At 40.6% G+C, this 18,267-nt stretch overlaps 1 protein-coding gene across 6 annotated transcripts in view; it reads right to left on the bottom strand.

Moving 5' to 3' along the window:
- The window catches only part of TENM4 (teneurin transmembrane protein 4), a 1,267,116-nt gene that overhangs the window by 133,440 nt on the left and 1,115,409 nt on the right, over nt 1-18,267 (bottom strand). For all 6 annotated transcript variants that reach the window (XM_083820251.1, XM_083820252.1, XM_083820255.1 and 3 more), the window contains 2 exons: nt 17,685-17,879; nt 13,256-13,456 (listed from right to left, as the gene is read on the bottom strand). In XM_083820251.1, coding sequence (XP_083676377.1) covers nt 13,256-13,456; nt 17,685-17,879 — 396 coding nt within the window. The remainder of the gene's footprint in view (nt 1-13,255; nt 13,457-17,684; nt 17,880-18,267) is intronic.

Below are 18,267 nucleotides of genomic sequence, written 5' to 3'. Positions count from 1 at the left end.
TACAAGGCTCAACCAGCCCATGAACTTCTGTGGGAAATAGCTGGACTTTCAGCAATAACCTGAGCTTTGCTCCCTGACACTTGGACTCACTGGATAGCACTGATGGACTTCAATAGATTCATGGATGTATTTTTTTATCTGAGAATCAATTTCATTTCTATTTTACCATCTGGGTTTTCACTGGGTTTACTGCCTAGATTTGGTGTCTTCCATTGTCTGCATATCACTCTGCCTTATGTCAGGCTTTTATGTGAGGAACAACTGAGCCTAATTTTCCTCTCAGGGTCAAGAAGGAAAGACAGGTGGCTCTGGAGGATGAAATACCTGAAACGTCTTGCATGGCCATCTTCCAGAACAAACTGTGCTCAAGATACTGTTGAGTTTTGTGTGGTTCACCTAGGGGAGGCTCAGGTGCTTCACAGAGATTATCCTTAGGAAAGGATAATGCCATTCAGGAATGGTGAGGATATGTGAGCTCTGATCGCTCCTTGTTCCAGCAAAATTCTGGTTATTTCTCACGTAAATAATCAAAGAAAGTATTTTTCTTCAGTTTCAAGACCTGCTCTATTCCATCACTGCTCACCCCAGCTGGGAACAGGCCTATGAGTCCAGCCTCTTCTGCCTGCTGGTTACTTTTTGTACAAATGGCTTTTTTTTTTTTTTTCCTCATTATCCTCTCATGACTGGGGGAGAGACTTCCCTCTGGTCTGTAAAGCTGCCTTAGTATTGCTCAAGCCTCTCTTAAAAATCCTAAACCACCTTGGAAACCTACCAAAATCCTGACGGCAGTCACTGATGTGCTGTAACTTCTGTGTATTGCATTGACCAAAATTCTGTTGTAATTTTATTGTACCTCCATCAGCTTGTCTCTGGCTGTTGTTGCTTGCCTAATGCTTCAGAATCTCAGCTATCTGAGGCCAAGATTATGCTTTTTCTTCTGCATTTGCACTGTGCCAGGTGTAATGAGGTCACAGTCCATTAACAGCACTTCAGAAATAAGAATACTAAAGCAATTACTCATACAAATAAAAACCTTGTACCTGATTTTTTTTTTTTGCATATCCTGCTAAAAACTGACCCAAATCTGTCCCCTTAAGAGTAAAATGTCTGCTATGTTACCTTTGATATTTCAGAAGAAAAAAGGGAAAAGAAGCCTATCAAACACTAGCCACCGGTGTAATGCTTTGTTCATTGCCCTTTTTAATTGATATAACAGACATGGTAGCTTCCAACACAGGATGTGGCATAATCCAGAGTTTCATATTATTTTCACATTATATTAAAGAATTGGTTTGAGAAAGAGGGATAATGATGTCAGTTTGTACTTAATTTATGACAAATCCATTTTTACTTGTTTACCCCTACCCCCAAATCCTAAAATTGGCTTGATAACAGTTTAAAGCTTTCCAGCTTAGAGAACAGCAATGCAGATGAAATTTTTTCTTTAGCATTCATGTGCTGCAGAATCAGAGATTTAGCTGCTTCTGACCTGCCTGCTAAATCCTTTAATAAATATGGATTTAGTGTTAAAATATAAGATCAGGTGAAATTGCTCAGAGCTTCCTGAAAACTGGGGCAGTTCCACTGACCTTCAGCATATTAATGGAAAATTTAATAATTAAAAATCTGTCTTAGCTGGGATTTTCCAGTTTCAAGTTGGCTCATCTGAGGCAATTTCCCACCTCAGCCAGATTTTTCCAGAGAAGAGGCACAGGAGGGAGGCACTGCACAGAGCGAAAAGGCTATGTTTGGTGAAGAGCTAAGCCTTGTTTTCACAACCTGCCTTTGCTTTCAAAGGCAAATTATGGGGAGTTTCTGTGCCTAATATAAAGCATTAATATAAAGATGGAGAAAAACAAAAGGTCTGTAATCAGCAGGATTTAGATGGCAGTGAAGTGCTAAATACACGCTTCATAATGAAACATAATTTCCAGTGTGATGAAATTCTCATTTATGTGATTTGATAACTCTGTGGTGACATATGAACTCCTGTGCCGGAACTGAAGAAGGCACAAAGCTAATTAGCTTTTCAAAATACCCTTTTAAAAAAGTTATAAGGAAAGGTTCCAACTAGGTAGCAAGACAAAGCGCAAAAAGAGCAATCTGAATTTTCTGTCCCGGCCACCCCAGTAACAGCATGCCACCCCAGCATGGACTCTTCAGCAAAGCATCCCATCCCAGTAACTACTGGGAACAGTTGTGCAACTTGTGGCAATGTCACTAATTGAAGGTCGTTTGTCTTTTCACTCAGAGATAACAACCTAAAGCAAGGTCTGCATAATTTAATGATGTTATACAAATAAACTGTTTACTTATTATTTTCAAAATATATCAGTTATTGAAGCAATACTAATATATAAATAGCAATTATTACTTCTGTCAATACATTTAAAAGCTGGAAGCAAGGTTTGCATAATTTAACGCCTTTATACAAATAAGACGTTTACTCACTTTCAAAAAAATATATAAATTATGTAAGTAATACTAATATATACGTAATTATTATTTATGTCAATAAATATAAAATCTGTTTGTTTTTATGAGTGTAGTTAAACTGCTGGTACTGAGACAACTTCCCACTCCACTTAAGGATCTCAGTGTATTTTACATAGCTCAGAATATACCTGTAAAGTCACAGTTATTTCTTTTCTTCCCACGGATGAAGAAATTGAGATTAAAGGATGCCCTCCAGAGACAAAAAATGAATCCATCAGCTCTAGTATCATCCCTCATCGGGGAAAGCACTGACCTGCAGCAGTGGCTTTGAAATGGGACTCCGGACACCTGAGCTTTAGCCTGCTGCACCCGAAGCTCTGAAGGAGCATCCTGGAGGACCTGCACTGGGGAAATGCATTTCGTGCATTATAGCGTGACCCTAATTAGGGTACTGGAGTTGGCCTAAGAGCTGATTCTTGCCAGGCTCTGCAGAAGGAGACCTGAGCACAGCTCTTCAATACAGGGACATCTCTGCACTTGCAGAGGAGACTGGGTTTGCACAAATTAGGTATAAACCACGTGCATGACAGAAGAGGAGAGAGTTTTGACTCTAAGTGGTTGAGCTGGCTTAGCTCGAGGAGAAGGGCTGGTGGAAATCCCTAATAAAAGAAAGCACCCATCCCTGGTCCCCAGCTAGACACAAAAGCTTAACCCCGCTTCAGCTCTTTCCCCCATTTTCCTCTTGGTATTTAGTTCTTTGCTTGCATAAGCAGCTTTGTGTTTAACTGAAAGGTTTCTGCAAATCCCTTTCTAGGTCTCATCTCTCCGGGGACTCGAATCAGGAATCCAGGCAGCTCTGAGCTGCCTAACTTGGAGATGAAAAGTCCCCAGAGCAGCTGCTTACCTAGCGCTGGCAGATCTGGGAGATCTGTCCCATTAGAGCCCTGGAAACCACCTTCCGTCTCTAAAGGGAGCAACAGATGAGTTGGGTACAGTAATTTTCTTCAACTGATATTTGTCTGTGCTCCAAGATCGAGTCTCTCATGCTGTAAACACACAGCACCTAGCACAAGGGGACTCTTGGGAGTTCTTGCTAGAAATAGTAGCAGTAAGAACAGAAGCAGTTGTTAGCAGTCCCCGTGGTAATGGATCAAAGCTCTAACCCAGCCTATGCAGCTGCGCAATGTACAGTGCTACAGTTGGCATGTCTTAAAAAAAAACCACAACAAACTCACTTCGAAGTCCAATTTCAGCTTGCTTCCTTTATTTGCATAAAGGTTTTCCAGCTCCTGTCTGAAATGCTGTTACTCTGTGAGATGAAATTCCATTCAACTGGTCTGCTGCCTTTTATCAGCCTCTGTTTTCTACAGTATTTATACCCTATTTTCATCCTTGCCTTAAATGTTAGGGACTGACCATCACATTGTGTCTAAAGCATCTCCTCTATAGCTGAGATTTACTTTTGTATTCCTGTCAATCTTCCCTTTATTTATTATTCTGAACTTTATTTTAAACTGCCTCTTGCTGTTGAATAGCAGGACATGAAATGCCAGGTATTGAAGGAGCTTGGAGTCTTGAAGTCTTGGAGCTAAGATTTGCTGAATAAAAATAAATATCCCAAAGTGCAGGATTATGTTTTTCTCTTTGATGTTTAATTGGATCTCTGTGCTTTCTGGGATGTGAGTTAAAGTTTCCCAGAGAAGAAACAATTCCTAGTGTATTAAATGAAGTTCCTAACAAGGACTCTTCTCTGGACTGATTTTGATTTCCTCCCTGTGTCCGTAAGGAGGAGATCATTTGACAGTAAAGACTTCTGCTGATGCTTATAGTCATTAAAAAGAACTAATTTATTTCTCAGTTCTATGCAGTTTGGTTTTGTCTAAGTAAACTCAACAGAGCATTTTCAAGTGTGTATGCTGAAGTAATTACAAACTAGATTTGCTTGGGATTTCCTTACCCAGAGCTCAGCATGACTGTACACAGTCCCAACATGGTTTTCTTCCTCTTCAGACAAATTTTTACCAAGGAACTGTGAAATGTCATTGTTATTAATATTTCACCTTGCTTTTTCAGAAAGAGACACAGAACTTGCACGAGGTGTGTGGGGCTGACATATCCAGAGGTTAGATGTCTCTGCCTATCCACACAAACGGGATGCAGCAGCAGCTGCTGGGAAAGCTTTGTACCCCCTGTGCTGTCAATATGCCTCAATGCTGGTCTGGAAGGATCACCTTCACGGAAAAGAAGCAAAGGTCCCCCCAAAACCCATTCAAATTTCGCCTGCCAAGATCATTACAAAGGTGCTCATGAGTGCAAATTGTGGTGATAGCTTTTAGAGTATGAGCACCTTGGAACTTGGAAGGGGGCAGAGAGGTAAGATGGCATCCACTGCGTCCACTTCAAGCTACTGCATCACAGATTTCTGGCCTTCCACAGCCATTGAGTCACTGTATGATGACCTCTGGTCTTGGGTTATTTTTGCTTGCTCATTTTTTTGTATTATTCTATTTTTGCTTGCTCTTTTTTTTTTTTTTAATAATATTCTATTTTACTGACTGCGAGATTATTGCCCCTATTATTCCTCTATTATTTCATCTCAGCCATTGCATGAAACATGACTTGAGAAAGCTGAAAACACCCAGTAACCCTTTATGTGAAACTCTAGCCAACGTGAGCTCCAGTAGTGCCAGAGTTCAGGATCACAGTGGCAGGAGCTACCCACCAACAGCAGCGTGGAATGGACTTAATGCAAGTGGAGAAACCATGATGAGGTATGTATGACCTTCCCTGACTATACACAAGTATCCATCTTGTTGATATTCCCACAATATTCTGATTAAAAGAGGGAATATTCAGAAGCTTAGGTCCAGACTCACAAACCTGTAACGATGTCTACATGGTTTACTATGAGTTGCTGACAAATTGATTGGCCAAATTTATTAGACATGATCTATCTTCAGTTCAAAAGCTGCTCGATTGCCCTGCTCTACAGAGATATACACTGATCCCTGTGGTTTTACAAGCATCATTTATGTGCTTGTAAATGCAGTGACTATGAGGTTTCAGATTTTCAATTGTCTTCATCAGCTGGCTTTATCTGCAAACAAACATGAAGAACCACGCCACATCACTGTTGCAGGGTAATAGCTTTGTCCCTTGGTGACAGCTGGATTACACTTACTATGCCAAAGAAGTGACTTAATATTGTTTAAAAAAGCAGCAACATCATGACAGATATTCTACTGTAGACAAGAGGTTCAACTGAAACAAGACCCCATACATGATGTAAGTCCAGAAATTGTAAGGGCTCTAAGGCTCCTCCTTGCAAAAGTGAAGAATAAACCAAAATCTGTTCATCAGAGATGTATAGGTTTTCAGTGATGCATGCAAATATGCAAATTGCTTAGCCATCCTCAAAACATGCTGTTTTAACAGTAACCTGTTGTAACCATGGAATGTAACAGCTTGTTGTGTGCTGTGAATCAGTTATTCTCCAAATCATCCAAGTTAACATGAGCCCCACAGTCTGGTGTATCACTGCTGTTTTCAGCCAGGAAAGTCCCCAACACAAAGCGTAATTGAGCCAAACAAAAAGCACTTTTGAGCTCGTGGGGTGACCGCTGAAGTCACATTTGGAGATAGGGAGGAATGTCGAACTAAAATTGGCGTGCTGGGAATTAGCCCTAACTGTAGAAAACAAACAGAGAATGGAATAGCCTTCGCGTTGCCCTCTGAGGGGTCCATAGATCGGCACTGGTGCTAGAAGAGCTGAAACGAGAGAAAGAAGCTGTGCTCATCACAGCACGCCTAAGGGCAATGAAGAGCAGGGACTGCTTGTCACACCACTGGACCTACACTGTTCTAAGCCCGAGACGTGACCTAATCAGACCAAACTCTTTGTGATCCGATGGCCAGAGACAGACGGGTGATATCACCACTTACTGGTTTTGGCCCAGTTTGAAACGAAAGCTAGAACACAAGTTTTCAGTTCCTTCAATCTCTCCCTTGGTCCCTGTATTTGACCAAGACTGCTGCAAACAGAAAAGTGGCTAAAAACAGAAAGGTGGCTAAACTAAGCTCTTAAACAGATCCCAAAGATGAGACAAGCTTAGTGGATCTCTGGTTGGCCAGAGGAATGCGCTAAGCCTATTTCTCTACGATCAGGTTGCAAATAGGAATTCATATTTGAAATGTAAGTTGAACTTTCTGTCTTATTGGGAACTTTCACCTCTCTTTACTGTGTCCTTTTAATCTTCTTACCAGAAGGATATTTGGACTTTCGAATAATTGGACTCCCAGCAAAAATAACTACAGCATGTCTCAACTACTGCCATTTTTTATTTTTTTTTCCACCACACAGGGGTCTCTACACATTTTCAATAACCAAAGGGAAAGGGAGTAAAAGGGTATTCAAATGAAAGCCTTCCTGAATACTTTTATTTCATATGTTTTGGCTGGTTTTAGTCTTTTATTGCATCTTTAATAAAAAGCCTAGAAGACTTTAAAGGGCGAGTTGATCTTGGGAATGGGTAGGCTGAAATCTGTGCTCACAACCCAGACGCCATCAAACACTTTATGTTATGCAATGATAAGTTTCTTGTTAACACTTTTGATTCTCTGGATTCCCTTATTCCTACACAATTCACAAAGCAGCTATCTGCTCGGCAGAGCCTCTGATAGCCTTGTGTAACAGCTCCGGGCTGCACATACTTTATTCCCTTGGAGAGAAAACTTCTCCGCGCACAAATAAAATGGGGAAGATCACAAGTTCACAAATCAGCATGTTACGGTTCTGCAAAGCTGAGGATGAAATCTCTGCTGGTACAAAACATTTCCTGGCCTTCAATGACTGCTAAGGGACCAAGTAAGGCTTTGGGGAGTAGGTTTGCAATTTCAGTATTGAACCAGGTCTGACTGTGATGGTATCTTGTGAAATCTACTTCTGAAGCCCATGTGCTCCCAAAATTTCGGTTGCTCCAGATTGTTTCTCACTACACTGTAGGAGTGGTGAGAACAAGCTCCAAGCTGAAGGAAGATTATTCACAGTGGAATACAGGCTGCTCCCTATATCTATTTCTTAAGCCATTAGGATCAAAAATATACAGATGCTTATCAATTTCACATGTTGTACCCTGTGATTTAGTTCTTTTGTTCTTCCCTGTGTGTTTTAAATAGAAGAAAAAGACAAAGCACTTACTTCCTAGCCATTAAAAGGGGAACTGCCCTAGCCTGTAGTGAGGTACCAGCCTGTATTATGCAACAGCTGATGCAACACCCATCTTTTACAGAGACATTCTTATCCCTCTATGAAGAAAATGATGGTCTAAAGGAGGAATTATGTGAACATTTTCTGGGGATGGACTTTTATCTTGGTGGCCTTGGGCATGACATGAATTTAACATGAGACTTTGTTTTGTAAGGTTGACACCAATAAGCCCAAGGAAATCATTTTGTTTTTTTCACACATGTTGTGTTAACCCTGGTGCTGTTTGACCAATGGGATATGACATTGTCTGATAAGATATATGAGAGCTGTGTTTCTGTGTGCACGTGTGATAATCTGCACAATTCCAGATGAAAAAGACATCGGAAAATAAAGATGCATTTGCTGTGGCTTTCCCCTTTAAAAGTTCATTCCTTTTGGTCTTATCTACTAATTGGAATACAGAAAATATACCTATTTCAATGAACTGCACAACTTTGTGGTGGGGAACTCTGTTAGGTGCTCTCTGAAAGAATTTCTCCAGTGTTAATTTACACAATCCAACTGGTACTAAGAAAATCAGCCGTTACCATTAGCTGATAGAGAATCCTAAATCTAATCATTGGTGCTGAATGGACATTAATTAATCTATACTCCTGCAAACCAACAGCAGCTTGTCTGTTGACTTTAATGTGCTGTGCAATAACTTATAAGAATATGTTTTCCCTGCAATGAGAAATCATGGGTACGCGTGCCATGCTGGCTTTATTCTTAATCCAACTTTCCAGTCTATCAAAAGCAATAAAGCCACCTAGGACTGCTTTTCAGCTGGTGGATGAATACCTGGTCTTTTGCTTACCCTATGGACACCCACACTATTTCCCCACTGTGCAAGGAGGCCAGCTTTATCTAGGCATATCTGCAAAAACTGTGATGATTGCATTGCAGTTCGAGCCCCCCCCTACTCTGTTTTAACTGATCACATAGTCAAAGAGGTGATTTCCTATTTTGTTTATGCTGTATCTCACAGTTTTGTAAATGTCTCTCTCCAGAAGAATCTGATCATAACGCCTGCTGAGACTTCTACAGTTATTAGGCAGAACTGAGGATCTCTCAAAAGCTGAAACCCAGACGGCTGCAAAGTAACACAAATTACCCAAATACGGAGGCAGCTGAATCGATGAGGACTCAATTAAGCTCTCTTTCAAGGATTTCCACTTAACTACAATCTGAACAGCCCTCTGCAGATGTTTCTCTTCTCTAGGGCAACTGTCCCGCTAAATTGGCAATGTCATGGGAAATCTAAAGGCAGGAGGGGATGGCATGAGACTTGGCTTCGTCCAGAAACATTTTTTTCTGGCCACCAAAGACATTTATAACATTACCAATGACAGTAAGTGTGGCCAGGATAAATGCCTAACATTTTGGCAGCTATCACCAGGGGTGAAATTTATAAATCTTAACCGAGTGCCATAGATCTTGGAAACAAATTCAGAGGATCTGGAAGCTGGGGCTGAGACCCTGTAGCTCTGACCTGTAGATTACCGCATGGTGGACATACCATTAAGAAATGCTGAGGAGATGGATGGTTGGAAACTCTGTTCTTATCCCAAACTATAGGCACTCTGTGCTATAGAAAGATACCCAGGTGACATTAATACTTAGGTCATGAAATCCCTGTCCTAAACTTTGGCATCCCTTTGGACTGGACCAGCCTGTTCATTCGTTACTTTGAGATGAGGACTGCCTGTAGCATTTGCACTGACCTGGTACTTGGAATGCTCTCCCAAGAAATGCGAGAGCAGGTCCAATGCTTTCTCTGAGTGGGAAGACACCTGCTGTATATATCACAGCAAAACTTCAGGGCCTTATGGTGGCTTTCCAGTAGACTGCCCTAGACATGGGGATGTTTCAGAAGCTGAGAAGAGGCTCTATGCAACACTGCATCAAAGCTAGAAAATCTGTATTTGCTTAAGATGAATCATAAATGCCTAAAATCTTTGTGAGTGTAGACCTAACAAAGTCTGGCAACAAATCACTGGAAGTATTATTTCCTCCATGTTGCAGAGGGAATAAAGGGCCATCATTAACTCAAATGGTGTGTCCTCAGAAAACACTGCTACCAGCCCAAGTGGTGAGAGAAGCTATGGATAGGATCAAACTTCTAGATTTCATGAGATATGACCACACAAGCTCAGTCTCAATCTCTGGCCAGGCATGCTCTCTTAGCCTTTTCAAAATGTGAAGTAAAACATCATAACTCATAACTTGTATAGGAGTCCCAGTAATCCTAGTTCCAGTTGCTAACTCTCATCATTGAATGTCCAGCCTACGATTTTGTGTCTACCCTGACAACACAGGACCAAATAATATTCCTATTACTGCTCTTCTCCAGTCTAGTTTTAAAGATTTCAAGTATCGTACTGGATGTCAACTGTGCATGAAGTGAGTCACTACAAACGAGTGACTGAGAAGGAATCTTTATCTGTATGCAGGTCAATGTACAACCATTGTCAACTGCCCAGAAAAAAATCTGTATCCTTATTACATTGAGATGTAATATACTTTGTATTATCAATTTTCAGATGATTCTAGTGGGTATTGTGCATGCCAAGACGACAACTGTCAAAGAAAGGACAGTGAAAATCATTGCTTTAAATTTGAGGAAAGTGAAGGACATCAGATAACTCCTTTATGAATGATTTTGGATCCAAACATAACACTATTCTGAAGGGCCTGAGACCGTATGGATGCATCTGTGTGATCCCTTTGGGACACTCCCCATTCCCCAAATGCAGAGAACCTGACTCACCTGTTCATTTGACTGCACTCAGCAAATACATCTTATGGTATGTGTTTTGTTGCCTCTTGATTAGCCAGAAGCATTTGGTCCAGTTGAAATCGGTCAAGAGTGAGACTCACTCTTAATATCACCTATTAAGTTGTGTTTCATGCTACAGCACAGGCCATTTCCTTCTTCCTGCTACACTCAGACAATAAGAGGTTAAGAGAGCTGCCTTATAATGGCTTCATTAGCTGCCATGCTTGGGGAATGAAGTCCTTTGCTAGGGCTCATTAGGAGGTGAAGGGAGATAGCATGGCAAAAGCCGGGGATATAGAGGATCTGTAATGGTAGACTCTGGAGAAAAGGGGTTAGGATGAGTGGCTCCTTAATTATACTTCTTGTGCTAAGCATTGCCTTGGACATTTTAGATGAACTGGGACCTTTTTGTATTTGCTTTTATGGCAGTACTAGGATGCAACAGGGAAGAGATTTCATTCTCTCCAGGGAGAACTCAAAATACCCTTTTTTCTTCTGCGTAAATGTCATCATTGGACTCATCTCTCTACCTTTCGTTAAAAGACTCACTTTATAGTAGGTGATCTACCAAAAAAGAGCTGCTTACTGAGGGGAAAAGGACCCAGAGAAACTGTCCCTTGTATGAAAGAGTGAAGCATGTTTAAGAGAAACATTTCCAGAGTGAAAAATCTGTGGTACTATGGCTATACTGGCAGTGGGTACGCACAGAAGGCTAAAAAAACAATAAAACAAAACAGGCACATCATTACTTCTTCACTGGCACTTAACATAGTCCTAACTGCTTTGCTGAGCTGATGATGATTTATACAAGTACTTACGTATTTCACTTAATAATTTCTCTGTTCTATTTGTTCCTATTTTAGAGGACAATAAAAATCTGGCGCCTTTAGTCTCTTCTAGAGAACCCCCTACTGCCCCCACTGGGCAGAGTGTTGCTATGTGTACTAACACACTTGCTCACTCTATTTTAATCATGCAAGAAGAGTACCACACATCCTGTGAGTAAATCTGTCTTTCAAATCAAGTCATCAATTCAGCGGAAAGGTCCGGGTTAGAAATGGAAGTTTACAAATCACCTTAGCTGTGATTTTAGCTGTGAGGCACAATAACCTGAATGTTACAAGCAGCTTGGTGAGGAAAAAGGTCTTGGCATGATGCTCAAGTTTGTCTCAAATAACCTCACACTGCCAAAGAAAGTTTGCACTAGATGGATTTATAAAAGCAGTAAAAGGAAAGCTTATAAATCATCTGTACACGACCATGCAGGTTAACAAAGGGAAAGCGAATTCTGTTTGCGTGTAGAAATGAACAGTTTTCTAAATCCATCCCTGCAATCCCCAAACCTCCACATAAACTCAGAATAATGACTCAGTTAGGAACCATGCTACAAAATCACTAGAAATACACTACCACCTTCCCCTTTTCCATGGTCTTATAAATGAACTCACTAAGTACGGAATTGAAGACATTAATGTGGGGAAAAGAAAAAGTCTGACACCAAATTTATCCTCCTATCAACGTGTGATAGCTTCCCTCTCTACATCTGGCAAAGTTTTGATCAGCCTAGTGTTAGCCCCAGGCAAGGAGGCCTCCTCTTTTGCTGTGTTCTTCAGCCCAGTTAATTTTACCATATGACAAGCTTCCTAGCATCTAACCTGAATGATTATTGTACAAAGCCATTTCTTTTCCTACCCTTTATAAGAGCTTATTCAGTTTGCCCCATCCTTGCAAGTTACTCACTTGTAAGTGATGTAAAATACTTGTAAGCAGTTAACCTGTTTTTTCTTATATGTTATAGTAATTCCTCAGTGAAAATGTTGTTTGCACATTTTTTCTACTGCATCCAGTTTCATAATAGTCTTTTTTTGTCACTTTGCTGAAAATTCATTCCATTTCATTGCCTATACAGAACTGCCCTGGATTTTTGGCCTAGTTCCATCCCAGCTATTTAAGGTAAAGAAGCTGTTTTTGCTGTGGTCTCTTATTTGTGAGCATGGTATACAGAACAAAAGCCAAAAGACTAATGTCCCATAGGCTCTGACTATTTAATGTATTATAGCATTTCTCAGTGTGGCATCTAAAAGCTAACTGCACTTGGAAGAAAAGGCTCCTGAACAGTTTTTCTTTAGCCTCCATTTCAGATACCTGATACAGATTTTGAGCGAGATGTCCATTTAGCTGAGGAATGAAGGAAGATTAAAGTTCTAGACTTTACACAAAATTGCCCATAAGAATCTGTCTTCTTGGTAGGTGCTTGTAGTATTCAATGATTCTACTCAGTTAACTTATTTTTCACTTGATATGGGACAGTGCTTACAGTTTTCTTTTGTGACACTCATCTTCCTCTAGCTGAGCCTAGAAAATCACAGCATTTAAACTCTGAAGGGAAATGAGACTTGAATAACTGTCACCTCTTTTTCTTGTTTACAGCAACCTAAAGAATATTTAACCTTCTCCTAAAAATCAAAACAGACCCTTCGGTGGCTACTGGGATTCATCAAGAACTAACACCAGAACAAGCAGTTATATGTAGACCATCAATTACACTCATAGCTATATAATGAACAATAGCAAGCCTAGGTGGCTTTAATGGGGTTATTTATTATATTGCTCTATGCTTGGCTATAGAAGCAGAATTATTTATGTAGGTGAGCTATGGCATTTCTGCTTCCAGTCATGCCCTACATGTGCTTTACTGGAACACATTTGTAGCGCTAGTTTTGCAGATCGAAGTCTGAATATTTTACAAAGTTTAAGTAAACCAAAAAACAACAAGAAGTCACCGCTGATGTTACCGATTGAGCAATCGTGTCCGGACCAGTTGGGATCGCAGCTGCAGAGTCCAGTGTCGGGGAGGAAGGTCCCATGGCCAGAGCATTGGTCCAGACAAGTGGCTCGTGGGGTCTCACAGTTTGTCCCTCCCCAGCCAACTGAACAGTGGCATTCTCCGCGCACACACACGCCTCGTCCCGAGCAGGTAGGATCCATGCAATCCACTACGGGCAAGAAGGAAGAGGAAGGAGAAACAGGAAATAAATAAGAATTTCAGGAAAAGAAAAAAAAAAAGCTATTGGATTGCCATCTACACAGGCTCATTTATACAGTATCTCAAGGCTCCAGGCATAATGCAAAGCCCTGATGTGCACAAAACAGATGCTTCAAGAAGATACTGTCCCCAAAATGGAGTGAGACCTAAAACACATGAAAAACAGAGAAAAAAATACATGATGAAATTAGTTCTTTTAGTCAAGCCTACAGTAATAAATGACCTTTCCTGTAAGAACAGGCTAATATTAATTAAGATTAGGATAAGAATAATATCGTCTTGTACACATACTGCATCTCCATTTATTCTGTTAGAATAACCGAAATTACCTTTACTAATGAAATCAAAGCTGAGCTCTAGTTTTCTGAGAGAGAAATTCTGCATAAAGACTCAGCAGAAGTTTACATCCTGATTCAGCAAAACACATGCTTAAATTGAAGAACGTGCTGAAATCTATGCAGGTTTCACAGACGCATGAATTTTGTGTTAAACGTATACTTTTTTTTTTGAAGTAAGGATTAAAACCAAATTATGATTTATTGGATATTGGTATTATTGTGGTTTTTATTTTTGATTGGTGAATTCTCTTTTAAAGGGCTTCTGCTTTTAAAGAGGAGGCACTTTTAAACCAACGTTGGAGACCATCCAGTTGGGTTCGTGGCACAGTAACGCGCACCGAAGGACCAAATGCCCTGCTGTGTGATTCCTGAGCTGTGGGTTTTGTAGGCACCCATCAGCTCCTCTACCCATGGCAGAATTTCACCCAGCAATAGCAAAACATGCAACGCACCAGACACCCTCCTAAAAAAGAACCGGAGGAGCTGATCAGCTATTTATATACAAAAGGATATAGGACAGCCTAGAGAAATTCTTCCCCTCTCTCGAAACGGTGTGTGGCAGTGCCCTGGGGATCAGTGACAAGTGTCAGTCTGGCTCAGCAGCCAGGGGAAAGCTGTCCAGCTCCTCGCCCTAATACAGAAGAGCAGAACACGGCCACCACACACACACACAGCGGGTTTGCGGTTCGTTTTTTTTCCCTGCAAGAGCTAATAAGAATCCCAATGACCTGTTTAAGATCCAGAAACCTTAAAAAGAAACACAACAGCTGCTCTGATAATTCCCTGGATCCTCAAAACCTTCTCGCTCTGACAAGTAATGGCTCAGCAATTACTATCCCAAGGCATGTGAGAGCGTTTTCAGTTTTCTTTGATTCCTGGAGCCCTGCTCGTAGCTGGAACAATCCTTGAAAATTGTAAGAGGCTGAAAAGGATGAGTCTATAAATCTCCTTCACTGTTAGTGAGCTGGGAGCTAGGTGCCAATTTTAGCAGGAGACCCTTGGAGCCCTGGCCCTGTTCTTTCTCAGCAGTAATAAGTAGGAAAAGGACCGAGGAACAGACTAGCAGCCGCGTAGGTTCTCAGCAGATGGTTTGAACGTGGAGAACAAAGATCACAGGCTAACTGACAAGAGGCTACCTCCAGGCAATTAATCATCCCCTCTGAAGGTCAATTGGGAAAAAGGTGAGTTTTACAGGGGGCTCCATCACAGGAGGCAGACAATCTGCTATCTCAGCTCGAACACAGACGATTATAGGAGGGGAATGTGCATGTCAGAACCCCCCATTTATCATAATCCCAAGGCCATTTTTCATGTTGAAATGAGCCCTTTCAGAAAATGTCACACACAATGGCTACTTTAATCTCAGCCTCGCTAGCTGTATCTCTTTAGGCTTTCTGCACCATCGCAAGGGCCTTGGGACGGGATTAGGGGCTTCTGCTTTCTTCTTAATCAATTGCTTAGTGGATTTGGAGTACAATGGTATGTTTTCAGGGAGTTCTGCTTGACAAATTTAGCTGCTCAGGAGAGAAGCTGCCGAGAGGAGCAGAGATGGGGAGTGGGGCAGGAAGGCAGAGCAGACAAAATCTAGCATACTTAGAAAAAGAAAAAAAAAAGAGTTTTACATATATCTGTGTTGCTGCTTGGAAAATGTCCCAAATGGTCTAATTCCTGGTTCGAAAATGCCCCATTTATAGTTCAGCCTTGTGCAGAACCTTTGCCAGGGAGATAAATCAGGCGGCAAGCAAGGCTAGTGCCTCTTCTACACTTTTCCCCAATCTGCTTCATGCTTCATTGGTCACACGAGTTATTAGGCTTATTCAGTACCCAAAAAGTAACTTCTCATTTTTCACTGCTTAAATTTGCTCCCTTCCCTTTAATGTCTGACTGGCTTAGCCCGTGCCTTGTAAAATATGTCCCAATAAACTAAGGAAGGAGAAAAGTAAAACTCATGTAAGATTGGTGGCCGATGTTTTATAAACATTGCTGAGCTTCTACGGGGGAAAAGAAAAGACAGAAGAAACACTGGAATGAAAATCCATTATAAACACCGAGTAAGCAGTGAAGCTACAAGAACTGAGAAATAATAAAAAGTAATCAATACCAGATGGTCATTCTTAGAAGAGAAATTGAAAAGTAAAAACAATTTAAAAACTAGTATAAATCAACTTTTTTTTAACTAGATTTAAAGATATGAATGCATAAATATATACACGTCCTGAAGATTTCCCACATGGCATATTTCTGACTTACCTCCCCTATTCACAACACAATACAAATTATGCCTTGAATATGAAAAACAAATGCATAGCTGTAAAAATCCTAAACAGCTCATAAGGAAAATCATGTTCTCTTTGCTCTTCATTCTTTTTCAAGTTTTTACCTAGTGGGATTGAAGCTGTCCCCTGCTACAGTGAGCATAAAACAACTGAGAGGAGCCTGGCTTTTCTGCTTTAAATGTGACCAGGGAAAAGAGGCTCCTGTTAGAAAAAGGGCAAATCTTTCTCTGATTTACACACATTAAACACACCTAGCTGAAGGCAAAATCAGGATCTTTTAATTTCTGTTTATTCAGTAAAGATACCTAGTAAATATGAGGTCTACAGAGATGCTTTAAAGGTACTTCAGTAGTCACCGTCTTTGGGTTTTACATGCCCCATGGCTTCATTGAATTGTGCCTTCTTAAGCCAAAGCTTTCTCAAGATATGGCTTACAGTTACGGAGCTGGTATGTTCTTCATCTCCAACACTACAGACACTGAAGCCATGTTACGTCAGAGATGTCCCACTCCAATACATTTGATGCATCAAAAGAATTGCTGGATTAGATGCCATTTAAATGTCAGTTCAGCCTGTTTCCATCGTCCATAAAATAAAAGCCATTTCAGATAAATCTTTATCCCATATGCACGAAGACAACCACAAATTAATTCAAGACATAGTGAATCTGGTACATGTATCAAATAGATGTCTTAAGTCTAGCACGTGGTGCAGAGGCCTTATATCTGCACTTGTAGAAGCATAATTTAGCCATAATTATTTTTCAGGTTCTCTGCATAGAATTCTGAGAATAATTTTCAAAAGTGATGAACAGTATTCTGTAAATCAGGCACTTTTGATGTATTTTTGTAACTGTCCAAATGACTCGTATGCTTACAAAACTGTCCACTTTTTCTTTTAGCAATAAGAAGCAGTCACAGACTAGGGAAGATAAAGGTTTATGGTGACAGGTGACTTCCTGCACAAAAAGATTAAAGATAAGAGCTAAAAGGCACTGCATTTCTGAGTCACAAATCTAAATGTAAATGAAAAAATGTTTGGGGGCTAATGTGAAAAAAAAAAAAAGAATCTATGGAAGGGCCATTAAAATAATATCTGATTTTGAAGCAGAATTTAATTCAAGTCCTGAGCATTTCTAAGCTTTTAAAGCTGACAAGAATCAGGGACTTTCATATGCCACCATTTTGTATATGTAAGCAACTGAAATACTTGGCATAGCACAGCACAGAAGAAAGCACTATAAAAGTAATTATACGTTTGGATGTGTAAATGGAAACGATGCTTTAATAAGAACATTTGAACATATGATTAGATGTTCTGGTCTTTCAACTAGATTTGTCTATCTGAAGCATTTGATGGCTTTTCATCCAATTATTGAACAAATATGATAGCTAACGACAAGTTATTACAACATATCATTTTTATGTTGCATCCATCCATTGTATCTCTAAGGTGCCTATTACTGTTCTGCTTAAGTGCCAGTCCCATTCCGAATTGCCTCCATCCATGTAATTATACCACGACAATCAAAGCAAGAGGCTAATTGAATGGGTCTTGCAAATACCTTCTTCACAGCTCTCGCCCTTGTATCCTGGGTTGCAGATGCAGGTCCCCATGATGCACGTGCCGTGGTTGTTGCAGGTGACGTCGATGCACTGGTTCGTGGGGACATCACATTCTGCTCCTTTCCAGCCGCTGTGGCACAAGCACCTCCCTTTCATGTACTGCCCGTTTCCACTGCACAGCACTGGGCAGGATGCTGGGGAAAGATGATGAAAATCACATTAAAAACCAACTGTACACAACTCTCACTTCATAAAAGAGCATAAGAATCCAGCATGGGATTTATAATCTTCTTATACACTCTTCAGTGGGGTATGTTATTCTTTTCTTTGCCAAAACCAATTCTTTTACGGGCACGACACCCAGCTGTTAACTGTATTCTCTGATGGATGTTTAAAACAAACAAACAGTGCTCTTGAGTTAGGACATCTCTTTGCTTTGTGTCTCCGATACTTTATTTCACTAACTAAGCTCAGACCTTTCTTGTATTCTGACTTTCCAGTGCACTGGTGTCTTTTTTCAGCTGCACCACTGACCTTAAATTGCTTATCTCTATCCCTGACCCGCTGCCAGACTTCATACTT

This window comes from Anser anser, assembly GCF_964211835.1.
Source record: "Anser anser genome assembly, chromosome: 1".
NCBI lineage: Eukaryota > Metazoa > Chordata > Aves > Anseriformes > Anatidae > Anser > Anser anser.
Note: the sequence above shows the minus strand (reverse complement) of the source record. Positions and strands in the feature narration are given on the sequence as shown.